At 35.1% G+C, this 23,958-nt stretch overlaps 1 protein-coding gene across 3 annotated transcripts; it reads right to left on the minus strand.

Moving 5' to 3' along the window:
- Window positions 1–51: 51 nt before the first annotated feature.
- rad21b (RAD21 cohesin complex component b) lies at window positions 52–23,958 on the minus strand. 3 transcript variants are annotated; one of them, XR_008839445.1, is made up of 15 exons: window positions 21,961–22,059; window positions 19,613–19,800; window positions 17,313–17,442; window positions 17,130–17,229; window positions 16,822–16,928; window positions 15,130–15,339; window positions 10,350–10,475; window positions 9,528–9,659; window positions 7,996–8,219; window positions 7,573–7,726; window positions 6,719–6,864; window positions 5,672–5,836; window positions 4,604–4,687; window positions 1,892–2,313; window positions 52–1,806 (listed from the first exon to the last, which is right to left on the minus strand). XR_008839445.1 is itself a non-coding variant. In XM_056479439.1 (14 exons), exons 2-14 carry the CDS (start codon window positions 19,754–19,756, stop codon window positions 2,122–2,124), a joined length of 1,914 nt encoding a protein of 637 aa, XP_056335414.1. In that variant the 5' UTR covers window positions 19,757–19,800; window positions 23,845–23,958; the 3' UTR covers window positions 52–2,121. The 3 variants fall into 3 exon arrangements, 2 of the variants coding, with proteins under 2 accessions (XP_056335414.1, XP_056335413.1); XM_056479439.1 differs by lacking the exon at window positions 21,961–22,059 and adding an exon at window positions 23,845–23,958 and having other exon boundaries at window positions 52–2,313; XM_056479438.1 differs by having other exon boundaries at window positions 52–2,313.

Raw genomic sequence — 23,958 nt, forward strand, 5'->3', positions numbered from 1 at the left:
CGCCCTCTCACGCACGGATGAATGATAAAGACGAGCTTTTACTTCATTATTTACTGTTTATTACAAAATGTACATAACACGGTTGTATCAAGTCAGGGATACAGGCAAATGACGTGATATTTTTAATGAATATAACATATTTTAAGCGGTTTCCAAGACATTTAATAGTGTTTTATTATTAACATACAAAATAGAGTGTTGTCATATAGGTAACATCGATAAGACCTATGGGACTGTTTTAAAAAGTGCTTGCACGATTACAAAAACGACCTTTACAACAAATGGCACAATATTAAGCAGTGTATATCACAGTAAATAACATTTAGTGTTTAGTTGTCTGACAGACACGCAAAACTAACAATGCTTTTGGCTGAATGTTCACGACACTTTCGGAAATAATATCGTAGTAGCTTTCAACACTTTAGTTTAGCTCACAATTCACGGTATTAACAAACTATTTGCTTGCACTACTAGCCTAATTAGTTGTTTATTAATAGTTAGTAAGGTAAAAATTGGGTTTAGCCTTACTGAAAAATCCAGCTTAAACCAGCCTAGGCTGGTTGGCTGGTCGAACAGCCTGGTTTTAGAGGTGTTTTGGCCATTTCCAGGCTGGTTTCCAGCCATTTCCAGCCTGGTCTTAGCTGGTCAGGCTGGAAAATGACCAGCTAAAACCAGCTTGACCAGCCAAAACCAACTATGTCCATCTTAAATCAGGCTGGTCAAGCTGGTTTTAGCTGGATTTTGCTGGTCATTTTCCAGCTTGGCTAGCTAAGACCAGGCTGGAAATGGCTGGAAACCAGCCTGGAAATGGCCAAAACCCTTCTAAAACCAGCCTAGTCAACCAGCTAAAACCAGCCAACCTGCCTAGGCTGGTTTAAGATGGATTTTTCAGCAGGGAGGTTATGGTAGGATTAGAGATGCAGGATCATACCTTATAACTACTAATGAATGGCTAATATCTTAATAATAGGCAGGTAATACGCCGATAGCATAAATTGTGACCTAAACTAACTAAAGTATTACCAAAACATGTAAACTTACATTTTATTCACTGCATCTTTAAAAAAAAAACACATTTCGTTTATCTTTGGAGCAGCTAAAATGCTATCTTTTCAAATAAAACAGCAAAGAAAATACTTTCATGGAAGTTAACATAAATACGTTGCATGTCAACATAAAACTCAAAGCATGCCAAACAGCAGGGCCCATTAAATAATATGAAACAACGTGAGTATAAAAGCAAACTGAAGGCCTTTGGCATATAAGTACATGCAATGATCAAAATTACATATTTACTTTCATACGAAATCTACAATTCTGTTGTCTAAAATAGGCATTTCTATTAGGGTTATCTATATGTTTGATAACAAAAGCATTATTATTTTTTTACCTCAATCAGGTTAGCTTTTCCCCAATGTGCATGCTTGTAATGAGAAACTACTATAAGAAGCACTTTTTCATGATTATAAAAGTCTTTTTTTCCTCATTTGGGACAGAAAACGCATGTAAACTGCATGGAAAAATCAACCCAGGCTCATTGCGGATACGTACCCAGGTCTACATTTCTGAGGACAGCGAAAAATGTAACTGGAGGTACGTTTGCTCGCAGTTTTTGTTATTGCAAATCCACTTGAGGCCGCCGTGTACGCTTTTTGATGATCTCAAACTTTTCTTGTGCATCATCTTCTTGCGTGAATCCACCAGAGGGCGCAATATACACTTCAGCTGACCAGGCCAGCTTGCTGTCAACGGACTGACTCACCCACTCCTTCTCTAAACCCAACTGATAGTGTTTTCAAAAGAAATCTAGAAAAAGAAAAGCTGTCGCGGTCACGTGATTTCACCACATTTTTATCCTGTTATTTATTTATTTATTTATTTATTGTTTTACCTGGTTTCTGGAACTGTTCTTCGCCGGACTCGAACCCCGTCGTTGCGGTCAACTTTGCTCGTACAAACCTCTGGCTACATAATTTGCGCTCTCCAGAAATGTAGACAGGGGTACATGTCCACAATGAGCCTGTGTTGCGAAAAATGCACATGCACGGATATACATAACACATCATATACAAACAAAACCATTAAAAAGAATCCAATCTGCCAGCGTTGACTGTAAAGAGTCTAAATGATGTGAAATCTGGGGCCCGGGGTGGCGATGATGTCGCTGTAGGGTTCGTCCTGTCGCAGCTCCACCGCCTGCTGTTTCTTTAGCACCAGAAAGCTGTAGAACTTAGCAGCCGCTTGCTTCTTGTTGTTGTTTCTGCACAGGTCCAGCAAGCTGATGGATTCTGCTCCAGTCTTAGCAATGACTCTCTGTGCAAAGCAGAGTGTATTTATTGACATAAAAATCACTTTATGCTTAATATTCACCAAAATACAGGGTTCTTTCACCTTTTCCAAAGTCAAATTAAGCACTTTCCAGATGCATTATCAAACATTTTCAGTATTTTGCACATTACAAGTGTTGCAATTTACATATTTCATCACATTATATCAGATTCTACTTGTTATAGTATAGTATAGCATTCTAAAGAATACTCCCAACATTGAATTATTTTAATTAAGGTGCTTTCACACCTAGACGTTTGTTTGGGAACCGGTCTCGTTTTCCCAGTTAGCGCAGTTCGTTTGACATATATGAATCCATCAATCGCGCTCGGATCCGCGCCAAAACAATTGGTCCGAGATCGCCTGAATGAGGTGGTCTCGGTTCGATTGTGACTAACTCTAGAGAAGATCGATTGCAGTGAGAAAGCAAAACGATCCAACGAACTAAGCAACCAGACTATATCACAGTGTATTATGGTTGTGCAATAGCCATATATACGGCTATATGAAGAGAGAACAATGAGTAGGGCGGGATTTCATCATTTCTACCAGTAAATGCGCGTTTCATAATAATTACGAAAGTGAAAGCATACTGAAATATTAATGAGTGCCGTTTACCCGTTAGGAAAACTGACAGAAATTACCACTGGATAACTTTTCCATATTTTAAATCTACAATTCTGTTGTCTAAAATAGGCGTTTCTATTATGGTTATTTATATGTTTGATAACAAAAGCATTAATATTTTTTAACCTCAATCAGGTTAGCTTTTCCCCAATGTGCATGCTTGTAATGAGAAACTACTATAAGAAGCACTTTTTCACGATTATAAAAGTCTTTTTTTCCTCATTTGGGACAGAAAACGCATGTAAACTGCATGGAAAAATCAACCCAGGCTCATTGCGGATATGTACCCAGGTCTACATTTCTGAGGACAGCGAAAAATGTAACTGGAGGTACGTTTGCTCGCAGTTTTTGTTATTGCAAATCCACTTGAGGCCGCTGTGTACGCTTTTTGATGATCTCAAACTTTTCTTGTGCATCATCTTCTTGTGTAAATCCACCAGAGGGCGCAATATACACTTTTTTAGTCTTATAATATTTTGTGTTAGGCCTATTGTTTTGTTCATTTCTGCACTGACACCTCGAAAGAAGAATCAACATTGATCTGCTTCATGATCTGACTGCAGTCTCGGTTCATCTGTTATTTCTCTCTATAATTTAAGCCTATAATGCATAATGCTAGCCAACATTTTTTTTTTTAAATAGATTGATTATTTAATTTTTACAAAACTTGACAACTGAAACGGGGCTATTTATGAGAAAGTCTGACCTCTCTGATTTATATTTGCTGATGATGTTTGTGGGTGTCAAAATTGAAGTGCACATTTTCACTTATAATGTCTTATTGCTTATCACTATAAATTAAAATAACGAAGTGGTAGCTGAGCGGAATCCATGGGACTCTGAAAAATAAACCCTGAAACTTTGACCAATGTGACGAGAATTTATTAGTACGTGACTTGGGTTAACTGTTTTAGTCTGTTTAGAAACTTTGCCGCGTGAAAGCGAACCGCACCAAGAACAAAAATAATCAATGTACTGTAGCAATTTTAATCCCTGTGTCGGAACAAAACAATCGATCTACAGTTGTGAAAGCACCCTCACTCTGTTAAATGTAATATACTCTTCTTAAATGTGTCAGCTTTCATTTTAAATGGATATTTATTTCAATATCATGCATTGTTCACTCATCAAGCAGTCCTCTCTATGCACTTTGTTTTCATTTTATGCAAAAACATTTATTTTATTTAAATAATTAATTATCATTACCTATTTAGTCAGCTCAATTATTATGAAAGCAACAGGATTAAATTTTTAAGTAGTTTCAAGCACTTTATCCAAAATCTAAGCACTTAAAAACACTAAATTAAAATTCAAACATTCATTCATTCATTTGCAACCCAGTACTGGGAAACACCCATACACACTCAAACACTACAACCAATTTAGTTTATTCAATTCACCTATAGCGCATGTCTTTGGACTGTAGGGGAAACCGGAGCACCCAGAGGAAACCCATGCCAACACGGAGAGAATATATTTGCATATTTCCAACTCAAACCAGTGACCTTCTTGCTCTAAGGCGACAGTGCTAACCACTGAGCCACAGTACCGCCTAAAATTAAAAGATTTCCATCACACATAAAAACCCTGGAAATCTGCCAGACAGATCAAAGTGTCAAGAGCGCTACATGATTGAACTGTTTCAAACCTGTAAACCGTGAAGCATCTGCTGCGTCCTCTTGTTCCACCTCCTCTCCTCCTGATCCTGGTCTCCGCTCTGACCTTCTTCCTCCTTTTAAACATAAATTCAGATAGATCAATTTCAAACTCAGTCATCCGGTGCAAAATATCTACTACAAAATAGCTCAAAATGTGCGATACATATTGTCCATGTTAATAATGTAATTGTTGTTTTAACAATGTGCAAACTGACATTATTGATTTCTTTACTCATTATGAAAAAGTAATACCACACAAGCAAGCCAATTTCATGAACATCAGCACAATTACAAACGTGAAATAAATTGTATTCAACATTTAAATTACATATGGCACACTATTTGTTTTTTTTCTGTTAAAAAAACAACGAAAATAGTTTAAATCATATATGCATATCAGAACAAGTGATGATTTGTTCCTTAATGCAACATTCATTCAGTTTAAAAAAAATAATAATTATAATTATTTTTAGCAGGTTTTCACCTTTATTTGGAAAGGACAATAGAGATTGCAGACAGGAAAGTATTGGGAGCAGAGAGAGGGGAAGTGTCGGCAAAGGACCTCAAGCCGGGAATCGAACTCAGGTCGCCGTGAGCACCATGGTGCTATATGTTGGCGCACTTAACCACTAGGCTATTGGCGCCGACTAACATTCATTCAGTTATCCATTCATAAAGACAGTCACTTGCTTAATTTCATATGAATTATTCATTTTGAATGAATGTTGAACGTGACTCACTCAAAGAAACAGGGATTTTCTGCCACCTGCTGGTGGCTTTTGTGTCAGAATTATATTTATTTATCCAAGACAGGCCTAAACACTCCAAAAAACTAGAAAAAAGCCCTCAGGAAAATAAGGTTTAATTATTATTAATGTAAAAATAGCTAAATAAATATTAATATCATCTTTTGAAAAATTTTAATTGTTATAAACTGCTGTACTGTTATAATGCATTATGATGTTTAGCGCTTAAGTGTTTGCAGATTTGTCTGTACTAAACGGGACTTCTTGTTTTATTCTTGATTCACTAAACTCCATGATTTGCGTGCTCCTCACCTCCTCCTCATCATCGTCGTCCTTCTTGTCTTTGCTCTTTTCTCCTATCAGGTCAAGTTCAGGGATGAGCTGTGCGATGTTGACCGGTTCTTCAGGAGGAAGCTCCACCTGCGGCATGCTGACGTGTTGCGTGGACACAATGGAGGAACGATCATCTTCCAGCATCTGCAGAGAAATGAGCCAGAGCACAGGATGATGAGACAAACCACAGACAGCGGGTAAAATAAATATTGAACATGACATGATTTTTCCTATTAAATTTATTTCTAAAGAAGCTGTTGACATTGACCCAGATTTACATAAAAACTCAAACAAATAAAACCAAAAAATTAATTCAGAAAAATTAGTTATGCCTTATAACAATGTATTTATTATTTTGTAGAAAAGGCTTTTTTGGTAACGATGCCTATTGTATAGAGAATTAAGTCTTTGCATTGCTCACGTGTAAATCTCGTGATATTAAGAGAGTTTTAAAATATTTTTTAAGTTTTATGGGTCTCGTCTATCAACTTTGATCTTTAGCTCCTATTTTCAATTGGATTCAGCTCAGGTGATTGGCTGGTCATTCCAGCAGCTTTATTTTCTTTTTCTGAAAGCATTTGAGAGTTTCCTTGGCTGTTTTTTGGATCATTGTCTTGCTGAGATATCCATCCTGATCTTCATCTTCATCATCTGGTAATTTTGGTGTCGGACTGAGGCAGATGATATTCATTTACACTGACGAGGGGCAGAGGGTTGCTAAAGAACTACTGAGATTTCAGCTGCTGTCTGGGCTTTCCATGCCTTTCACACTTCCCTTTCTTCATGTGTTCAATACGCCATTGTGTGATTTCATTTGATTACACATAACTTCATTCCTAAAATAATTAGTTTTGTTTTCATGCATGAATGGATTGCTTTGGTTGTTACCGACCTCTGGGAAAAAAATTTCAAGTCAACAGCATCTTTAAAAATAATTTTTTTGAGAAAAATGCTTCAATACTTATTTCCCGTCTGTATAAACAGGTTCAATAGCTACAGTGAAATTGTGAATTTTCAGAAGCTCACAGGTAGGGCAGGCTCTCCATCCTGAGCTTTGCGCTTTAGTCCACGGGGTCCAGATGGAGGAGGCATGACGGACTCATCGAGGGTTGTGCGACTACCCTCCATTGCTGAAGCCTGCAGAACACTGGGCTCCTCTAAGATGGTCTGATCTGCAAGAAGCCAAACAAAAAACTAAGTGATGAAAACAAAGTGGAAAAACTACTGGACTAATGTACAAAAATTGCAGAAAATTTCTGAAAGAAGTACAGTTGAAGTCAGAATTATTACCCCTCCTGTATTATTAGCCACCCTGTATATTTTTTTCCTACAATTTCTGTTTAACGGAGAGATTTATTTTCAACACATTTCTAAACATAATAGTATTGATAACTCATTTCTAATAACTGATTTATTTCATCTTTGCTCTGATGACAGCACATAATATTTTACTAGATATCTTTCAAGATACAAGTATTGAGCTTAAAGTGCTTAACTGGGTTAATTAGGCAAGTTAGGGTAATAGGGTTAGGGCTAGTCATTGTAAAACAGTGTTTGTATACAATATACTGTATACAATCAATAAAAATGTTGCTTAAGGGGACTAATAATTTTGACTGCCCATACACCGTAATCACAATTACATTGAGTCATTTAGCAGATGCTTTTGTCCAAAGTGGCTTACAAAATATTTCAGAATTTTTCAAAATGTAAATGCCTCTGTTTTGATCTCTACTGTAGACATCCACGTTTACAATAGTATTATTTCACTAATTATATAATGTCTCCACTGTGGTTTTATAAAAATATCTGAATTGTGCAGGTCTATATAAGGCAATCAGAAGAATCGTCTATGAAGTCGGGCAGTCAGTCAGTCTTACCGATGATGTCTCTTTGCTGATTAAGGGCTTCTTCTCGGGGCACTTCAGGGTTTTCCAGGTCTTTGAGGAACTCATCCAAACTGTCTGCTTCTCCACCCTTCCTCCTCTTCCTCAGCTCATCGGGCACCAGAGGGGTCAGGCAGCGAGTGAACATCTGCACATCAACATTTCCTCACTATTTATTCTCCCTCAAGTGGTTCAAACACACACATATTTACTACTAAAAGGCCTGGAAAATGCCATTCCCGGTTTTCCGTGACCATATGAACCCTTTATATATTTTTAAATAGTTTAAAAAAGGCACAATAGCACACCCTTATTAAAAAGACTCCAATAACTGACATAGCCCAGGGTGCTTGGGTATTTTGTTGCACTAAATCTTGTATTAAAGTCCCCCAGTGTGTGGCAGAGATGTGTCCTGACCTTGAGCAGTCTGCTGTTCCAGAGGGGCTGAGCTGGCAGAGAAAAGAGCTTCTCCACGCCGCCGGTTTCCTTCCACATCATCAGCTTCTTGGTGGGGGGAGCCAGATCCAGCGTGGTCACAATGTCAGAATAGTCGCTCAGCTGGGCACGGATGGTCTTACTGTCCAGCTCCTTCACACTGTCAACGATCAGCTTCCTCTTCCTTTTCGCTTTGGTTTCCTTCACTATCATATCAGAGTTTGCTTTGATTTGAAAGTGTACATGGTACTTCTGAACTCCACAGAATGTTTAATGATGTTTGCATGAATGTGAAATACATTAAAAAAATAAATAAAATCAACAATAAAAAATAAATAAATTCAAAATAGCTTAGTTAGAACTACAAGTGATACTGGTATCCAGTAGTCAACATTTGAAGTAGATCAAAAAAAGTTCATCATATATCTCCTAAGACAAGAACGGGTGTTGTTTTGGTTTTAGGTCAAATTGATGAAAGTCTTTCAAATGTTGACTACTGTACAGCAGCTGATATAGGCTACCATGTATGTCATAATTTGAGTTTTTATCTTATAAAATGACCTAAATCAAGTAAAATGTCTTTAAATCAAGTACTTTTAGAATGCAAATGTCAAATTTAAGTATATAAAATATATTTTCCCTACAACAAAATTTTGCAACCCAGGCTAATTGTGGATATGTACCCAGGTCTACATTTCTGGGGGCAGCGAAATACGTAACCAGAGATACGTCTGCTCACAGTTTTTGTATTTGTTAATCGACCAAAGGCTGCTGTGTACACTTTTTGATTATCTCAAACGTCTTTAGCTCGTCCTCGCATAAATCCACTAGAAGGCGCAATATAGATTTCAGCCAACCAGGCCAGCTTGCTGTTGACTGACTGACAGCCCACTGACCCACCCACCCATCTTTCCTAAACCCAACCGATAGTATTTTCAAAAGCAATCTAGAAAAAGAAAAGCCGTCGTGGCCGCATCATTTCACCATGTTTTCAGCCGGTTGTTTACTTCTTTCTTTCTTTTTTTAATTTTATTTTTTGCTTTAACTGGTTTCTGACCAGTTCTTCACCGGACTCGAACCCCATTGTCGCAGTCAACTCCGCTCTGTCCCATGTTCACCGACGTACGCAGCGAGCTTCTGGGCAAACTGCTAAGAGCAGAAAAGCCATCGACATGAAGGTAAGCGGTCAGCTGATAGCATGAAAAGGAACAGAAGCCGTCGGCGGTGTCATACCGTCCCGTAGCGTTTATTTTAAAGACGAAATGCAGCCAGACGTACCTCTGGCTACATAATTCACATTCTCCAGAAATGAAGATGGGGTACGCATCCACAATGATTCTGTGTTGAAATTTTGGCTAGTGGAAATGCTAAGTGGCTACTAAGTTTGAAAAATGACCAGCCACAATGGCTGTTGAACAAAGTTATAGTCAAGTCCTGGTATATGTTAAGTATAGTTTTGCTCACTGGACTAAAAGCCACATGAGCTCTGTACTTTTATTTCTCTTCTGACTGACCTGTGATGTCGATGGGCTCCAAAGCAAAGGCCTCTTCTTCATTATGGACTAGTGTGGTCTGTTCAGTCTGGTCTGTCATGGTGGGCAGAGGCTCCACAGGGCCAGAATCAGGGCTGTCTGGACCTCCTGCAGCTATCGGATGAAATATATATAAATAAATTACTATCCAGAGTACCAAACATAAAATAGATGTTAGCTAGGCTGGGCGGTATGACCAAAATTTTACTCCATGGTATGAGAAAGTTTATTTCATGGTAACCATATCTTTCACGATATAGGTTTCTTTTATAAAGAAAGTTATTCCAGAAAATGTACAAAATATATTTCTATAATAAATACGCATGAGTATTTAAGAAAAGGACTTGATCTTATTTGATTATTTTGTATTTGATTTTTAACCTTATAAATATAGAAAAGAAAAAGACGAACAACAAATTTCACTGTATGTCACATTTCATAGTTATTATCAATTATAATTATAAACAAGGTAACATCAAGTAACTGACCAAACATCTTCTCACAGATATAAAATATACCTCAAGTAAGTAACAGTAAAAGAAAACAAATACGAAAACATAAATAAGTAAACACTTTAAGGACACTTTAAATATCAACAACAGCAGACCTGGCAACACTTCCAGTGTCTTTCTCAGCCTCACGCATTGCTGCTTATGAGATGGCCACACCCGCTAATTTACATTTCACAGTATACACAGAATACAAAATTACCTTATGGTACACAATTCATTCTGCAGTAACGATAAATACTGTTATAACGCCCAGACCTAATGTTACCCTATTTCTATATCATATGTTTCTTACGTGAAAGGTTGTCGAAATCATCATCGTCGTCTGGACCATGGTCCTGGGGCATCATCACACCCTCAGCGATGGCTGGAGGATCGTCAAAAATACCCCCTCCGTCCTCATTGCTGAGCAGCTTGTCCACTGCAGATACAGAAAGCAGCTCAGTTTCAAAAGGTTTATAAAGCTGGATTTCTGGCTTTTTTAACTGTGTCTTTTACTTTGCAAAAAAAAAAAGTCACCAAAACACATTGTGAGAGTCTAAAGCAGTGTTTCCCAACCCTGTTTCTGGAGGCACACAAACAGTACATATTTTGGATGTATTCGTTATCTGACCCATTAACTTCAGGTGTTGGAGTCTCTTCTGATGTTATGATAAGTTGATTCAGGTGTGTTTGATTAGGGAGAGATTGAAAATGTGGATTGTTGGTGTGCCTTCAGGAACAGGGTTGGGAAACACTGGTCTAAAGCATAGTCCACATGAAGCCTATATATTAAATTATCTTTACAAAGCAAAGGTGACAGAAACCAAACCTGAAGTGGCTTGAATTTTCAAAAATGTGTATTTATATAAACTGTTCAATGCAGATTAGTGTCACAGACCTGGGGTCTGTTCTTCATACGTGGATTATTCAATTAGCTGGATTTGGTCATTGACGATTTGACACGATTCAGGATCGTTTCGTTCTTCAAAGCTCATCCGAGAGTTGTTGTCTTAGCAACAGTTCTGATAGCTCAAACCTGCTTGGGAGCAGGCTTATTTCATATAAACATGATCAGATCGGGTCTTTTCAAGCAAAGATAATACTGAAAGTATGTACTAAATGCTGATATTTTCTTACAGATGTAGTTGTATACTCTTGGAAAAATAGTAAAACAGTTTTTAAAAATTATATATATCATTTTTAAAGAAAAATTATATATATATTTCATCGAAGTTTAAAATATATATAAATAAAACTTTTGCAATCTTTACTCTGAATTAAAAGTACAAAGACTGTCATGGGGTGGTTCTCCTTAAGGGGTTCAAAGAGAACATCTATTAACATTAATTTTTCAGATACAAACATGTACTATTGTAAGGTACCAGCTTTAGTACAATTTGCGTATGATAATAGGCATGCAAAATATTCGACTGTTTTTTTTTTTTTAAAGTATACTTTATGCAGTTATGAACACGTTTTGACAGCTAATGACAGTGATTTATTGCTTTACAAAAGTTGCAGACACCTTTACTAATATCAAAATGCTTTTTTGATGCAGAATTAATTTAGACAGCCAGTTATTTTCAATATGCCCATTAAAAAACTGAAATAGACCTATCCTACTGTATTAAAGAAAATCCGCTCTAAATGTAAAACTAAATAAATTTTACAATACTCTTTGACACATGAGAGTGTAAATCAGCCAATCGTTGCATTGCTGATCATGATTTTGTGGATCGATAGATCTGTCCTTCACAACACACGCAGCAATTTCAGATCAGTTCATCCAGACATTTTAATCTGATTCGCGAACTTGTTTGAAGAACCAAATTAGCCTGAGATCAGTTATCAAGATTAAAAGATCCAGGATCTGCCCAATCATCTTAGATCATTTAAGCGAGGTACAAAGAACGGACCCCTGCTTTAAATCAATGGTCCCCAAAGTGGGGGCCGGGACCCCCCAAAGGGAGGGTCGTTGCTTGGTGATTTCCAAAAATCTAATTAAATTTAATAAAACTATTAGAATTACCATATTTTATCAATAACCTACAGAAGAAAAAAAATGTAGGTAATAGTTACATAAAAAAAAAACATGCAAATAAAAAGTCATCAGCCTTTCGATTTTTGTGTGTGACTCCTAGAGTGATTATGTTACATTATACACAGCAATAGTGTCAAATGCAGCAGATTGATTTTATGGCACCAGGTTAAACTTTGACACCTTCACAGCACTCCCATTTAAACAGTGAATAGACTTGGGCCTATTGTGTGCGCTGTTATGTGCAAGGTTTACTTATTTATGACCACCTCAGATGATATTGGGGTCGTGAGTCACTGGCATCATTATTTTGGGGTTTGGGGGCTGAAAAGTTTGGGAACCCCTGCTTTAGATCATCTGTGTAAAGATGATTTTAGAATGCAGTTAAAACGAGCGTAAAATTCAAATTTCCTTGCATATCTATGGTTTTATACTTATAATTAATATATTGTTAAGTAACATTACAAAAACTTGAGTGCAGTTTTCCTAAGTGTGAAAAAAGATCTTTAAACCAAAAGAAAAATGCATGATTGTTGTGACACTTTTTTTATTTTTATCTTTTAGGGTGTGGAAATTTTAATAATGATGACTAAAAATAAAAATGCATTTTATTATTTTAAAGATATAACATAAATTAACAAAATGAACTACAACAAAAAAACACTTCTGAATTGAAAAAAAAAATTCTTCACTTGTTAAGTCTCTCAAACAACATAATATGGCCATTCAACAATAGTTTGACACCCAGTGGTTAAACTAGGTATTACACTCCCGGATCAAAACAAACGCAACCAGTTTGCAAGGTTGAGGACAAGAGCGAGTGATTTAAACCATGTTCTAAATAACAGCAACAGCACCCGATAGAAGAAATATTTTCCATATTAAAAGGAGTTTTTGTCCAAACCAACATCTCGAATTGATATATTAGATACGGCGTCTATTTCTCACAGGTGAACAACAGAAAACGATGATCACCTCAGGTAAACCTCATGTGCTTTATTCAGTGTTAAATGCTAATAATATCAGTTTGAATGCCATTTCACATCACATTTATTGTCATATACTGAAAGCAGCAGCAGATAGTTCACCTTAGATCATAAAAATAAAATAAACCGCTTGAAACTGAACTTTAGAACTAAACACATATCAGTGATTCTGCATGTACATTTATTAATGTTAAAGAGGGTTATTAAATATAGATTATAAACCTTACCATTTTGTGAGCGAGGGCATATTGTGTGCTTCTGAATGGCTGAATTTCAATTTCTGTCGTGTTTTATCTGGTGCAAACAGCCAAATTGCTTATCACTGCGTATCTCATCACGTAGCGTGTTGTTAGGACACGGGGTTACAATGTAACCTGCTCACCTAATGTTCACGCTCGTTATGTTTATATTATTTGCTAATTGATAACCTCACCTGGAACTCTCAATCTGCGTCTCATTTCAGAGTCTGCAACTGCCCACCGGAGGTCGCATTTTAGTCACGGACACATGCTTTCAGAGCCTTTCTGAATGAATGAAATATGCGGTTTTCCACCAAGGTAACCTAGAGTGCTGAAATATATTTAGCTAAGCTGGCAGTGGGCGGGTTAAAAGAACCAAAACAAAAGACAGCGTTCCAGCACGTAAAAAACACATTTTCAAAGCAGAATATCTGACTTCAGCATTGTTTTTCAGATAAACAAGAATGTTCACTTAGCATGTTTCTTAAAAAATACCATAATATGTTTGCAGATATTTGTTTTAGAAGAGTCAAAAACGTACATACAGCACCTTAAAAAAATATTTAAAAAACCATATTATTATATAACAGATCAGATAATTTCTTGCCATGTTAATAAGGTTATTAAATAAAACAAAATACAAATAGTTTTCATAATTATAAATAATTTGCAAAGGTGTTGATAAGATATCGTTGAGATATTTAGCAGGTGAATAAATAATAAATAAAAAATTTAACAAGAGACCAAATTAGTGAACATTTTCAAATTGTGGGATGTGTAATAAGCTTTGGTTGTTTTATTTTATTAAATTGTAAACATTTTTAGTTGTTTATTGCATAAGATAATAAAATAAACATTTTTAAAAATAACTTTTTAACAAATTAGTGCAAAATATACATTTATGTTTAATATATTTATTGACAAAAAACCTATAAAACCATATTAATACATAACAGACTATAAATATACGTGAAACTGTTTCTTGTGTTAAGTTTTTGTTCAGATGTTTAGCACGTGAATTAAAAATTTACTATCAATATATCAATAAAAAAATAATTTAAAATATCTATACTATACTTAACTATACTTAAAGTAACATTTAAAAGTTTAACTAGGTTAATTAGGTTAACTAGGCAGGTTAGGGTAATTAGGCAAGGTATTGTATAACGATGGTTTGTTCTGTAGACAACCGAAAAAAATATAGTTTAAAGCGGATAATAATATTGACCTTAAAATGGTTTAAAAAAAATTAAAAACTGCTTTTATTCTAGCTGAAATAACCCAGACTATAAATATACGTGAAACGGTTTCTTGCCACGGTAATAAGGTTATAAAAGCAATTATACAAACAGATCTCATAATTATGAATCATTTGTAAAGTTGTTGATAAGATTTTGTTCAGATATTTAGCATGTGAATTAAAAATTTACCAAGAGACCAAATTAGCGTACATTTCCAAATTATGAGAAGTGAATGTGTAATGAGCTTTGGTTATTTTTTTTATTCATTTATTTACATTTTTAGATGTTTTTTTAATGGATCAAATACTTTTTGACTTTTCTAAATCAATTTCCTAATCTTTAGTAAACATTTTGCACATGATTTGCTAAACTACTGTTTCTATGCTTCTATCTGTTGGTTTAAAGGATATTTTCTGTAATCTGCCCCACGTCATTTCAAAAAACAGTACCAGGAAAAGCGCATTATATATAAACATGAGTGCAGTTAGCCATTTATAGATGCCTTGTGTAATTTTAGAAAACAATGACGAGTGCATCAAATACTGTATAAACAGGAGTGCAGTTAGCCGTTTATAGATGCCTCTATTACCCAGCATGCCTCCTTCAGTGCTCTCCATTGGATTGTCTCCAAAGTCATCCTTGTACTGGTCGTACTCCAGGTGGTTGGATTTGTCAGCGATCTGTACGCTACTGGACTCTGATTCCAGCAGAAGGTTTGATGCAGATGCTCCGTGGATGATGTCCACTTCAAACGCGCCTTCCTCCCGCATCATCTCTCGGTCATCCATCCCAAAATCAGCTATCAAGGAAACAAGCTTTTTTTAAAATCATTTACTATATGAGGCAATGCAATATTTTCAATATTTTAAATATATTCAATATTTAAATAAATATAAGTCAAATTACAATATAATGAAATTCTAATTTATTGCTGTGATTAACAGTTAGATTTTTCTAGCATCATTACTTCAGTTTCCCTTTAGAATTAAAAACTATACTTACAGCTCAATGCAAAACTGTTAAATTATTTAAAAAAATATATATATACAGTTGATTTCAGAATTATTAAACCCCCTGAATTATTGACTTGTTAAATTTCTGTTTAATGTAGAGCAGATTTTTTCAACACATTTCTAAACATAATAGTTTTAATAACTCATTTCTAATAACTGATTTATATTATCTTTGCCATGATGACAGTAAATAATATTTGACTAGATATTTTTCAAGACACTTCTATACAAAGTGACATTTAAAGGCTTAACTAGGTTAATTAGGTTAACTAGACAGGTTAGGGTAATTAGGCAAGTTATTGTATAATGATGGTTTGTTCTGTAGACAGTCGAAAAAAAATATAGCTTAAGGGGCTAATAATATTGACCTTAAAATGGTTTTCAAAAAATTCAAAACCGCTTTTATTTAGCCGAAATAAAACAAATAAGACTTTCTCCAGAAGAAAAAATATTATCAGACATACTGTGAAAATTTCCTTGATTTGTTAAACATTATTAACAGATATTATTTACAGAAATATTTAAAAAAAGAATAAAATTCAAAGGGGGGCTAATAATTCTGAATTCAACTGTAAATATACATTTATACAATAGTTTTATTACTTAATTTCTAATAAATTATTTAATTTGTTTTGCCATGATGTCAATCCTTATTTTTTTTATTTTGCAAGATATTAATATTCAACTGAAAGTGCAATTTACAGGCCTCACAAGGGGTTAATTAAGATAACTAGGAAAGTTTGATTAATTGGGGAAATTATTAAATAAATGCAAAAAAAAATTTAACATGTCATTTGACAACAGTGGTTTATTCTGTAGCCAATAAAAAAAACTATAAACTTAATATTCACCTTAAAAAGAATAAACAATTTGAAATTTGCTTTTATTTCAGCCAAACTAAAATAAATAAAAGTTTTGTCAGAAGAAAAAAAATTGATAGGAAATACTGTGAATTTTTTTTGCTTTGGTAAACATCACCTGGGAAATATAAAAAAAATAGTTAAAATGTAAGAGGATATATATATATATGTTTATATTTTTTTATTAATATAGTTATGCAACACTGATGCCTGGAGAAAATATCTGATCTGACAGGACTGATTAAAATTTTACATTCAATAGAAAAAGTTATTCTAAATTAAAACAATTATTATACATAAAAAAATATTTTACATCAAATAAGCCCAGCCTTGGCGAGCAGAATAAACCTATTTAAAAAAAAAAAATCTTACTGATCCCCAAAATTTGACCAATAGTGGATGCCATACCAAAATCATTCTCTTGCAGAAGACTGAGGTTTCCCACTTCTTCTCTCATGGTGATCTCTTCCACACGGGACTGATTCAGCGTAAACTGTTGAGCCACGTCAATGTCGCTGCAATCCATAACACAGCGTATTCTCAACACCATATAACCACATATTTGTATATTTGTATATATATATATATATTTGTATATATATATATATATATATATATATATATATATATATATATATATATATATATATATATATATATATATATATATACACATGTGTGTGTGTCTGATGTCTAAAAAGAAACGCTGCACATACTCGAGATCTGGAAGAGGCTGATCGAAGTCGTGAAACTCCTCTGGTAACGTGATGGCGTTGTACGCGGCTTCACGATTCTCCTCGGGCAGGTCGACCACACCTGGTTCAAACATACCATAATATTTCATCCATCTGTTGCGGTACAGCAAGATCAACTTCTGATGCGCTGCAGCCACAAGTTACCTGGGCGAAAAGCCATTTTAATCTTAATAAAAGCCTCATTGCAGTCTGCCAGCAGGTACTTGGCTTTTCTGTGGTAGATCCTCACCACGCCCAGCAGTAAGTGACCAGACGTACGGAGAGCCATTTTTACCTATCAAATTAGACACACATTAAAAGTAAATGGAGATATGTTAGAGAGCTGCTCAGTCTTGATGTCAATTAGCAAGAAATATTACAGGGAGTTTATTTATAATGTGATTTTAGAAGGGAGGTTTTTGATTTATGCTGGAGTAAAATCTGGACTGTGAACATTACTTGGAGAGAGTTTCACTGTTTGTTCTAAATGTAAATTGTACAAAAATATATATCTACATAGTTTTTGGGAAATTTTTCAGAAGACTTTTTGAGTTAGATATGTATAGAAAGTAGCTTATAGTAGCTATTAAGGGTGTACGATACTCACCAAAGATTTTATCTACATATTGTTGGGAGATTTTTCAGTAGACTAGGCTGGTTTGAGCTAGAAAGCAGCATGGGACCTAATGCACCAAGTAAAGCCGCAGTCACACTGCACATTTTCATTCATATGTATGCGAACACAACAGACCAGAAATGCAAGCTCGTGCGACATGTTTCACAGTTCGCTGTGTTGGAAATTTCAAGCTTGGTGAACTCTGACCTGTGAAATAGCATCACGTGATTGCGTGAGACCAATCATAGATCAAAACATGACCTCTCTCTACAGAAATGTAAAATATGGACCAATCGCTCACTTTTTTATTGTGGAATGATCTTAAAATGATTAGGCTATTGTTGTTTTAATAACAATAACCTTTTCGCAGCACTGTATGAATTTTGCATGCTCAAATAGGTTATGTGTTAGTTGTGGGCAGGGCCGACGCATCCATAGAGGCGACCTTGGCGGCCGCCTAGAGCAGTAGAATAGAGAGGGTGGCGTCCGCGACACCTCCTGCACCACCCGCGTCCTCAGCAGTTATATCCGCGCCTAAAGTAGCAGAATAGAGAGGGCGGCGTCCGCGACATCTCCCTCACCACCCGGGTTCTCAGTTATATCCCCGACAACCAAGCCCCCCCTCCCCCCCCACACACACACACACACACGCGACACCCTAGGGCACAAATTTTAAAGTAAATGTGTCTATTTTTGCCACTTTTTTTTCTAACCACCCCGATGACATGAGCGACACTGCACGCACATGAGTTTAAAATTACGCACACCAGACGCGCACATTCCCATGCTATTCAGACGGCGCTATGTGCAATTAACAGTGTGCCACCCCTTCCCCATCAACCCCCCCCCCCCCCCCCACCTCCCCCCCGGTCCTCACTTTGCTAACGGGTCACTTTCGTTTTTACTTTTGGGTTGAGGGCGGCGTGATCGTCCTTTGCCTAGAGCGGCAGTTCTGCTTGCTCCGGCCCTGGTTGTGGGTGAATATGTTTACATACAGGTGCTGGTCATATAATTAGAATATCTTCAAAAAGTTGATTTATTTCACTAATTCCCATCAAGAAGTTGGTATAATGTATCCATTTATTCCACACAGACTGATATGTTTCAAGTGCTTATTTCTTTAAATTTTGATGATTTTGATGACAACTAATGCAAACGCCAAATTTAGGATCTCAGAAAATAACAATATTGTGAAAGGTTTAGTATTGAAGACACCTGGTGCCACACTTTAATCAGTTAATTAACTCAAAACAAAGGCCTTTAAATAGTCTCTTGGTCTAGTTCTGTAGGCTACACAACCATGGGGAGACCAAAGACGACCACTGACAACTTGCACAAGGAGGGCAAGACACAAAAGGTCACTGCAAAAGAGGCTGGCTGTTCAGAGATCTGTGCCCAAGCACATTAATAGAGAGGCGAAGGTAAGGAAAAGATGTGGTAGAAAAAAAGTGTACAAGCAATAGGGATAACCGCACCCTGGAGAGATTTGTGAAACAAAACCAATTAAAAATTGTGGGGGAGATTCACAAAGAGTGGACTGCAGCTGAAGTCAGTGCTTCAAAAACCACTACACACAGACGGATGCAAGACATGGGTTTCAGCTGTCCCATTCCTTGTGTCAAGCCACTCTTGCACAACAGAATTATAATTATTATATGACCAGCACAGGTATAATTTTTACCTTTATACTGAATTTTTTCTGTAAATTGCTGAAGTGAAAATAATAAATATATTGATAAATAAAAAAGGCTGCAAGACATTTTAAGCTCAGTCATGGCATTTAAAAACAAAAAAAAGTCACATGAACAAAACAAGCCAAAACAGCATGATTTCCAGAGAATCCATTAACCTTTGGAGAGATGATGCTCTCCACGCTGCTCTCCAGATTGCACTCAAACACATGTGCTTTGGTCAGCTTCTTATCCCAGTGGGCCGCCAGCCAGATTTTGGCCAGCGGCCCACGTTTGCTGAGGACAAAGTGGGCGTAAAACATCGTCCCTGCACCGTCTCACACTGAGGTGGTGGGGGACGCTGAACCTGCAGAAGAAAATCAATTACTGATTTGATTGATATTTATTTTTCATAAAAGCAAATATAAAAGTGGCAACAACAAAGATTTATATGTATCAGATTTGGTGTTGCTGAATTTATTTATGCTGCATTTTTGGTTAAGCACCCATCTGAGACTTATGTGCATAGTTTTCCAAATTATTCATGTAAACACACTTTCCTCTATCCCAGTGTAATAAACAGATATAATGTTATGGTAATGCTTTGTTGCATGCACTTCAAGTTCAAACAGTTAAAATGCTGACTAGTAGTCTGAAAAAAACTTTGAAAAGCGTTTATTTTTTGTATTTGTATTTTTTACTTTACACAATATTTAATTAGATATCTTATAAGAATATTACCAAAACTGTTTATTATTTGCGGATATATAATAAAAATAGATACAAATTATGTATAGGCATATATATAAATACAAATATATATATATATATATATATATATATATATATATATATATATATATATATATATATATATATATATATATATATATAAACACACATACATACATATACATACACACACACATATATACACACACACTCACATACATTTATATATATATATATATATATATATATATATATATATATATATATATATATATATATATATATATATATATATATATATATATATATATATATATATATACACACACAATTAAAGTCAGAATTATTAGCCCCCCTGTTTATTTTTTCCCCAATTTGCTTAACAGAGAGATTTCTTCAACATATTTCTGAACATAATAGTTTTAATAACTCATTTCTAATAACTGATTAATTTATCTTTGCCATGAGGACAGGAAATAATATTTTACTAGATATTTTTCAAGACACTTCTATACAGCTTAAAGTGACATTTAAAGGCGTAACTAGGTTAATTAGGCTAACTAGACAAGTTACTGTATAATGATGGTTTGTTCCGTTGAGTCGAAAAAAGAAATTGCTTAAAGGGGCTAATAATTTTGACCTTAAAACAGGTCATAAAAAATAAAACTGCTTCTATTCTAGCCAAAATAAAACAAATGAGACTTTCTCCAGAAGAAAAACTCAGACATAATATGATTTTTTTTTTACTTGATAAACATAATTTACTAAATATTTAAAAAAGAAAAAAAATCCAAGGGGGGGCTAATAATTCTGACTTCAACTGTATGTATATATATATATATATATATATATATATATATATATATATATATATATATATATATATATATATATATATATATATATATATATATATATGTATGTAGTAATATAAGTATAGACCATTTTGAGGAATGTAAACAATAACTATGGTCCTAACATATTTTCGTTTACATTTTTTTATTTCCATAACTTCCGAGAATCCAAAAAGCTTCACATATTGATAAATAATCCCTGGGCAGGTGTCTTAACGTAACGTTATCATTGTATTGCTTCTTGTTACAGTTATGAAATAGTTTGACAACAAGCAGGAAATTTTCATGGGCCAATGACATCACCACATTGAAATGCAATTTAATAGCAATATAACATAATTTAATTCAACTTTAAAAATAACGATGGAGTATTTACTACTCATATGTTTGACATGTTTAACATTTCTACTAATATCCTTTCGTTTTAATCCAGACTGAATGTTTAGCTAAAAGAGCCCTAAGGACAGATGAATGGGTGTGTGTGACTGTCAGTGATGGCGGGGCCTGTGATGCGCGCACTGTGACCATACATTGCGCGCACCCTGTATGTTTATTATTAACGTTACACTAATAATTATTCCTGTATTGTCACGGCCTATTAAATATATGGGCAAAATGTCAATAGACACGCGTTATGGAAGGCTGCAGCTATAAGAAGAGCTAGTAGCTAACGGTCTGCTGTTGCGAGATCAACATCTGCCTTAATCTGAGCCCATGTGCCGGTTTCTCAAAAGCGGCAAAAGCATTTTGCACCGTCATTATTGCGCTAATAAACCATATTTTTCCATACTATAAAAAACGACTGTTATTTAGCGCCTGTCACCTGTCGCAGGGTGACAGAATGGGTTTTCTAGCAAGTTCCATGCCGCGAACGAATGGTTATGATTCATGTGCATGCACGTAAATGTATTTTTACTTATGTTTTCTCCGAAAGTACTTACGCGGAACGGTCCTATCGTAGTTTTCCGTATTTAGCAACCGTTTCTAGGGTAGCTTTCACTCTCCTCCCACTGTACAGTTTCACTAAAACAAACAAAATGGCGACGCCCCCTCCCGCCGCCAGACTGCGCTTCATGGGGGAAACCGGTGCTCTTACAGCAGGCATAAAGATGATTTTTTTAAATAATAAATGAATATTAATAATTACTAATTTATAGTTATTGTTAAAGACGTCATGTTATTTTTTGCAACTGAAATATCGTCATCTTAGGTATGACTGAATCCCACTTTTCTGGATATTAAATATAATATTTACATTAAAAAACTCAATGGCTTTAACTTCCACCAAAACTTAATTGGTCTTATTAAATGTTACATTTGTACATTTTATTTTCAGTGCTAGATCATGCTTAATGCAAACAAATTGGCAAACTGCAAAGACCGCCTCATTAGATTATTGTAAAATTTAAAGTATAGACCTATTAAAATCGCGTTTGTAACTTTTCTCCCATACTTACACTCTTTTGGGGCTTAATTTTAAAACAATAAAACATTTATTAATGTAAAATGTTTCTGAGCAATAAGTAAAATAAAAAGGAATTTAATTAGAGGATTAGTTTATATGGTCTTGTAAAGTTTATACAATATAATATTCAAACAAAACATCGAGAAGACTGGGAAGTGATATTCAGATGAAAATGTAAAAGTAATAATTAGTGTAAAATGTTTTTTTCATTCACTTAAAAATGAAAAGATTTTAATTAATATAATGTCGTGGCTTAATACATGGTAAAACATATAATTCCAAATTATTTTCCTATATATTTGATGAGATGAGAAGTTAATAAGGACATGGTTTTAGTTGAAACACAGCCTTTTAAGTTATGACATACATTTTGTGAACACTTGCTAAAACGTACAGATTTTTAATGCATTGTGTAGATGAATTCCGTTTAGAGCCAGCAGATGGTACTCTTACTCCATCCTAAAACATGATGCTGGGTAACCTCACACTACCTCCAGCAAGGATGAAAAAAGCACACAAGATGCGCTTGATGCATTTTGATTTCTTATATGAATTTTTTCCCCTGCTGCAGATTTTGTGTATTCTCATATATTTACTCCTTTTCAAATCGGTGGTGAACAAAACTAACACCTACTATTTGACACAGTTTGAAATGTAAGGGGGGAAAAACATACAAAACACAAAATACAGCTGACAAATTAGGTTAAAAGAATCAGGATAGTTATTACTCCACTCAGTGAAGGACTCAAGCAGATCTGAAAAATGCATGTTATTGTGCAGAGGTAGAGAAAAGCAAAAATAAAGGCTATTTACTGGCAGCAGGACAACCTTATTTTACATTTTTTTTAAATAAATGTGTGATGACAATAAATTGAATCTAATCTAATAAATGTAATACATTTTTAATAATTATGTTTGTTATTTTGATTTACCTGAAATTAAGTGCCCAATAATGGTGGTGAACAAAACTAACACCTACCATTCAATTCAGTATGAAATGTGAGGGGGGAAAACATACAACAAAATACAGCTGATAAATTAGGTTAAACCATAAAAGCACCAGGATGTAGTGTTTTCTCCAATCAATGCCAGATCTGAAGAAATGCATGGTATTGTACAGAATGGCAAAAATAAGGTTATTCACTGGCAGCAGGACAACCTCATGTTGAAATTTTAATAAACATTTTTTAAGCAGCCTGTTATGTTCATTTACCTGAAATAAACTTTAACCATGCTATGGTTTATGAATTTGAAAACATCACAAGAGGTTCATATCGGAGGGTTTTTGACAGTTGTGTTGAAAAGACAAGTTAAAGTGTAAATAAACTGTTTAAGAAAAAGTAAGCTGACTTTCACTAACCTTGATGATAATTCAGTCATTTTCCATTGGCTTAGTTCCTTTATTCATCAGGGATCGCCACAGTGGAATGAACCGCCAACTTATCCAGCATTTGTTTTACACAGCAACCTAGTA

Source organism: Danio aesculapii, chromosome 19 (assembly GCF_903798145.1).
Source record: "Danio aesculapii chromosome 19, fDanAes4.1, whole genome shotgun sequence".
NCBI lineage: Eukaryota > Metazoa > Chordata > Actinopteri > Cypriniformes > Danionidae > Danio > Danio aesculapii.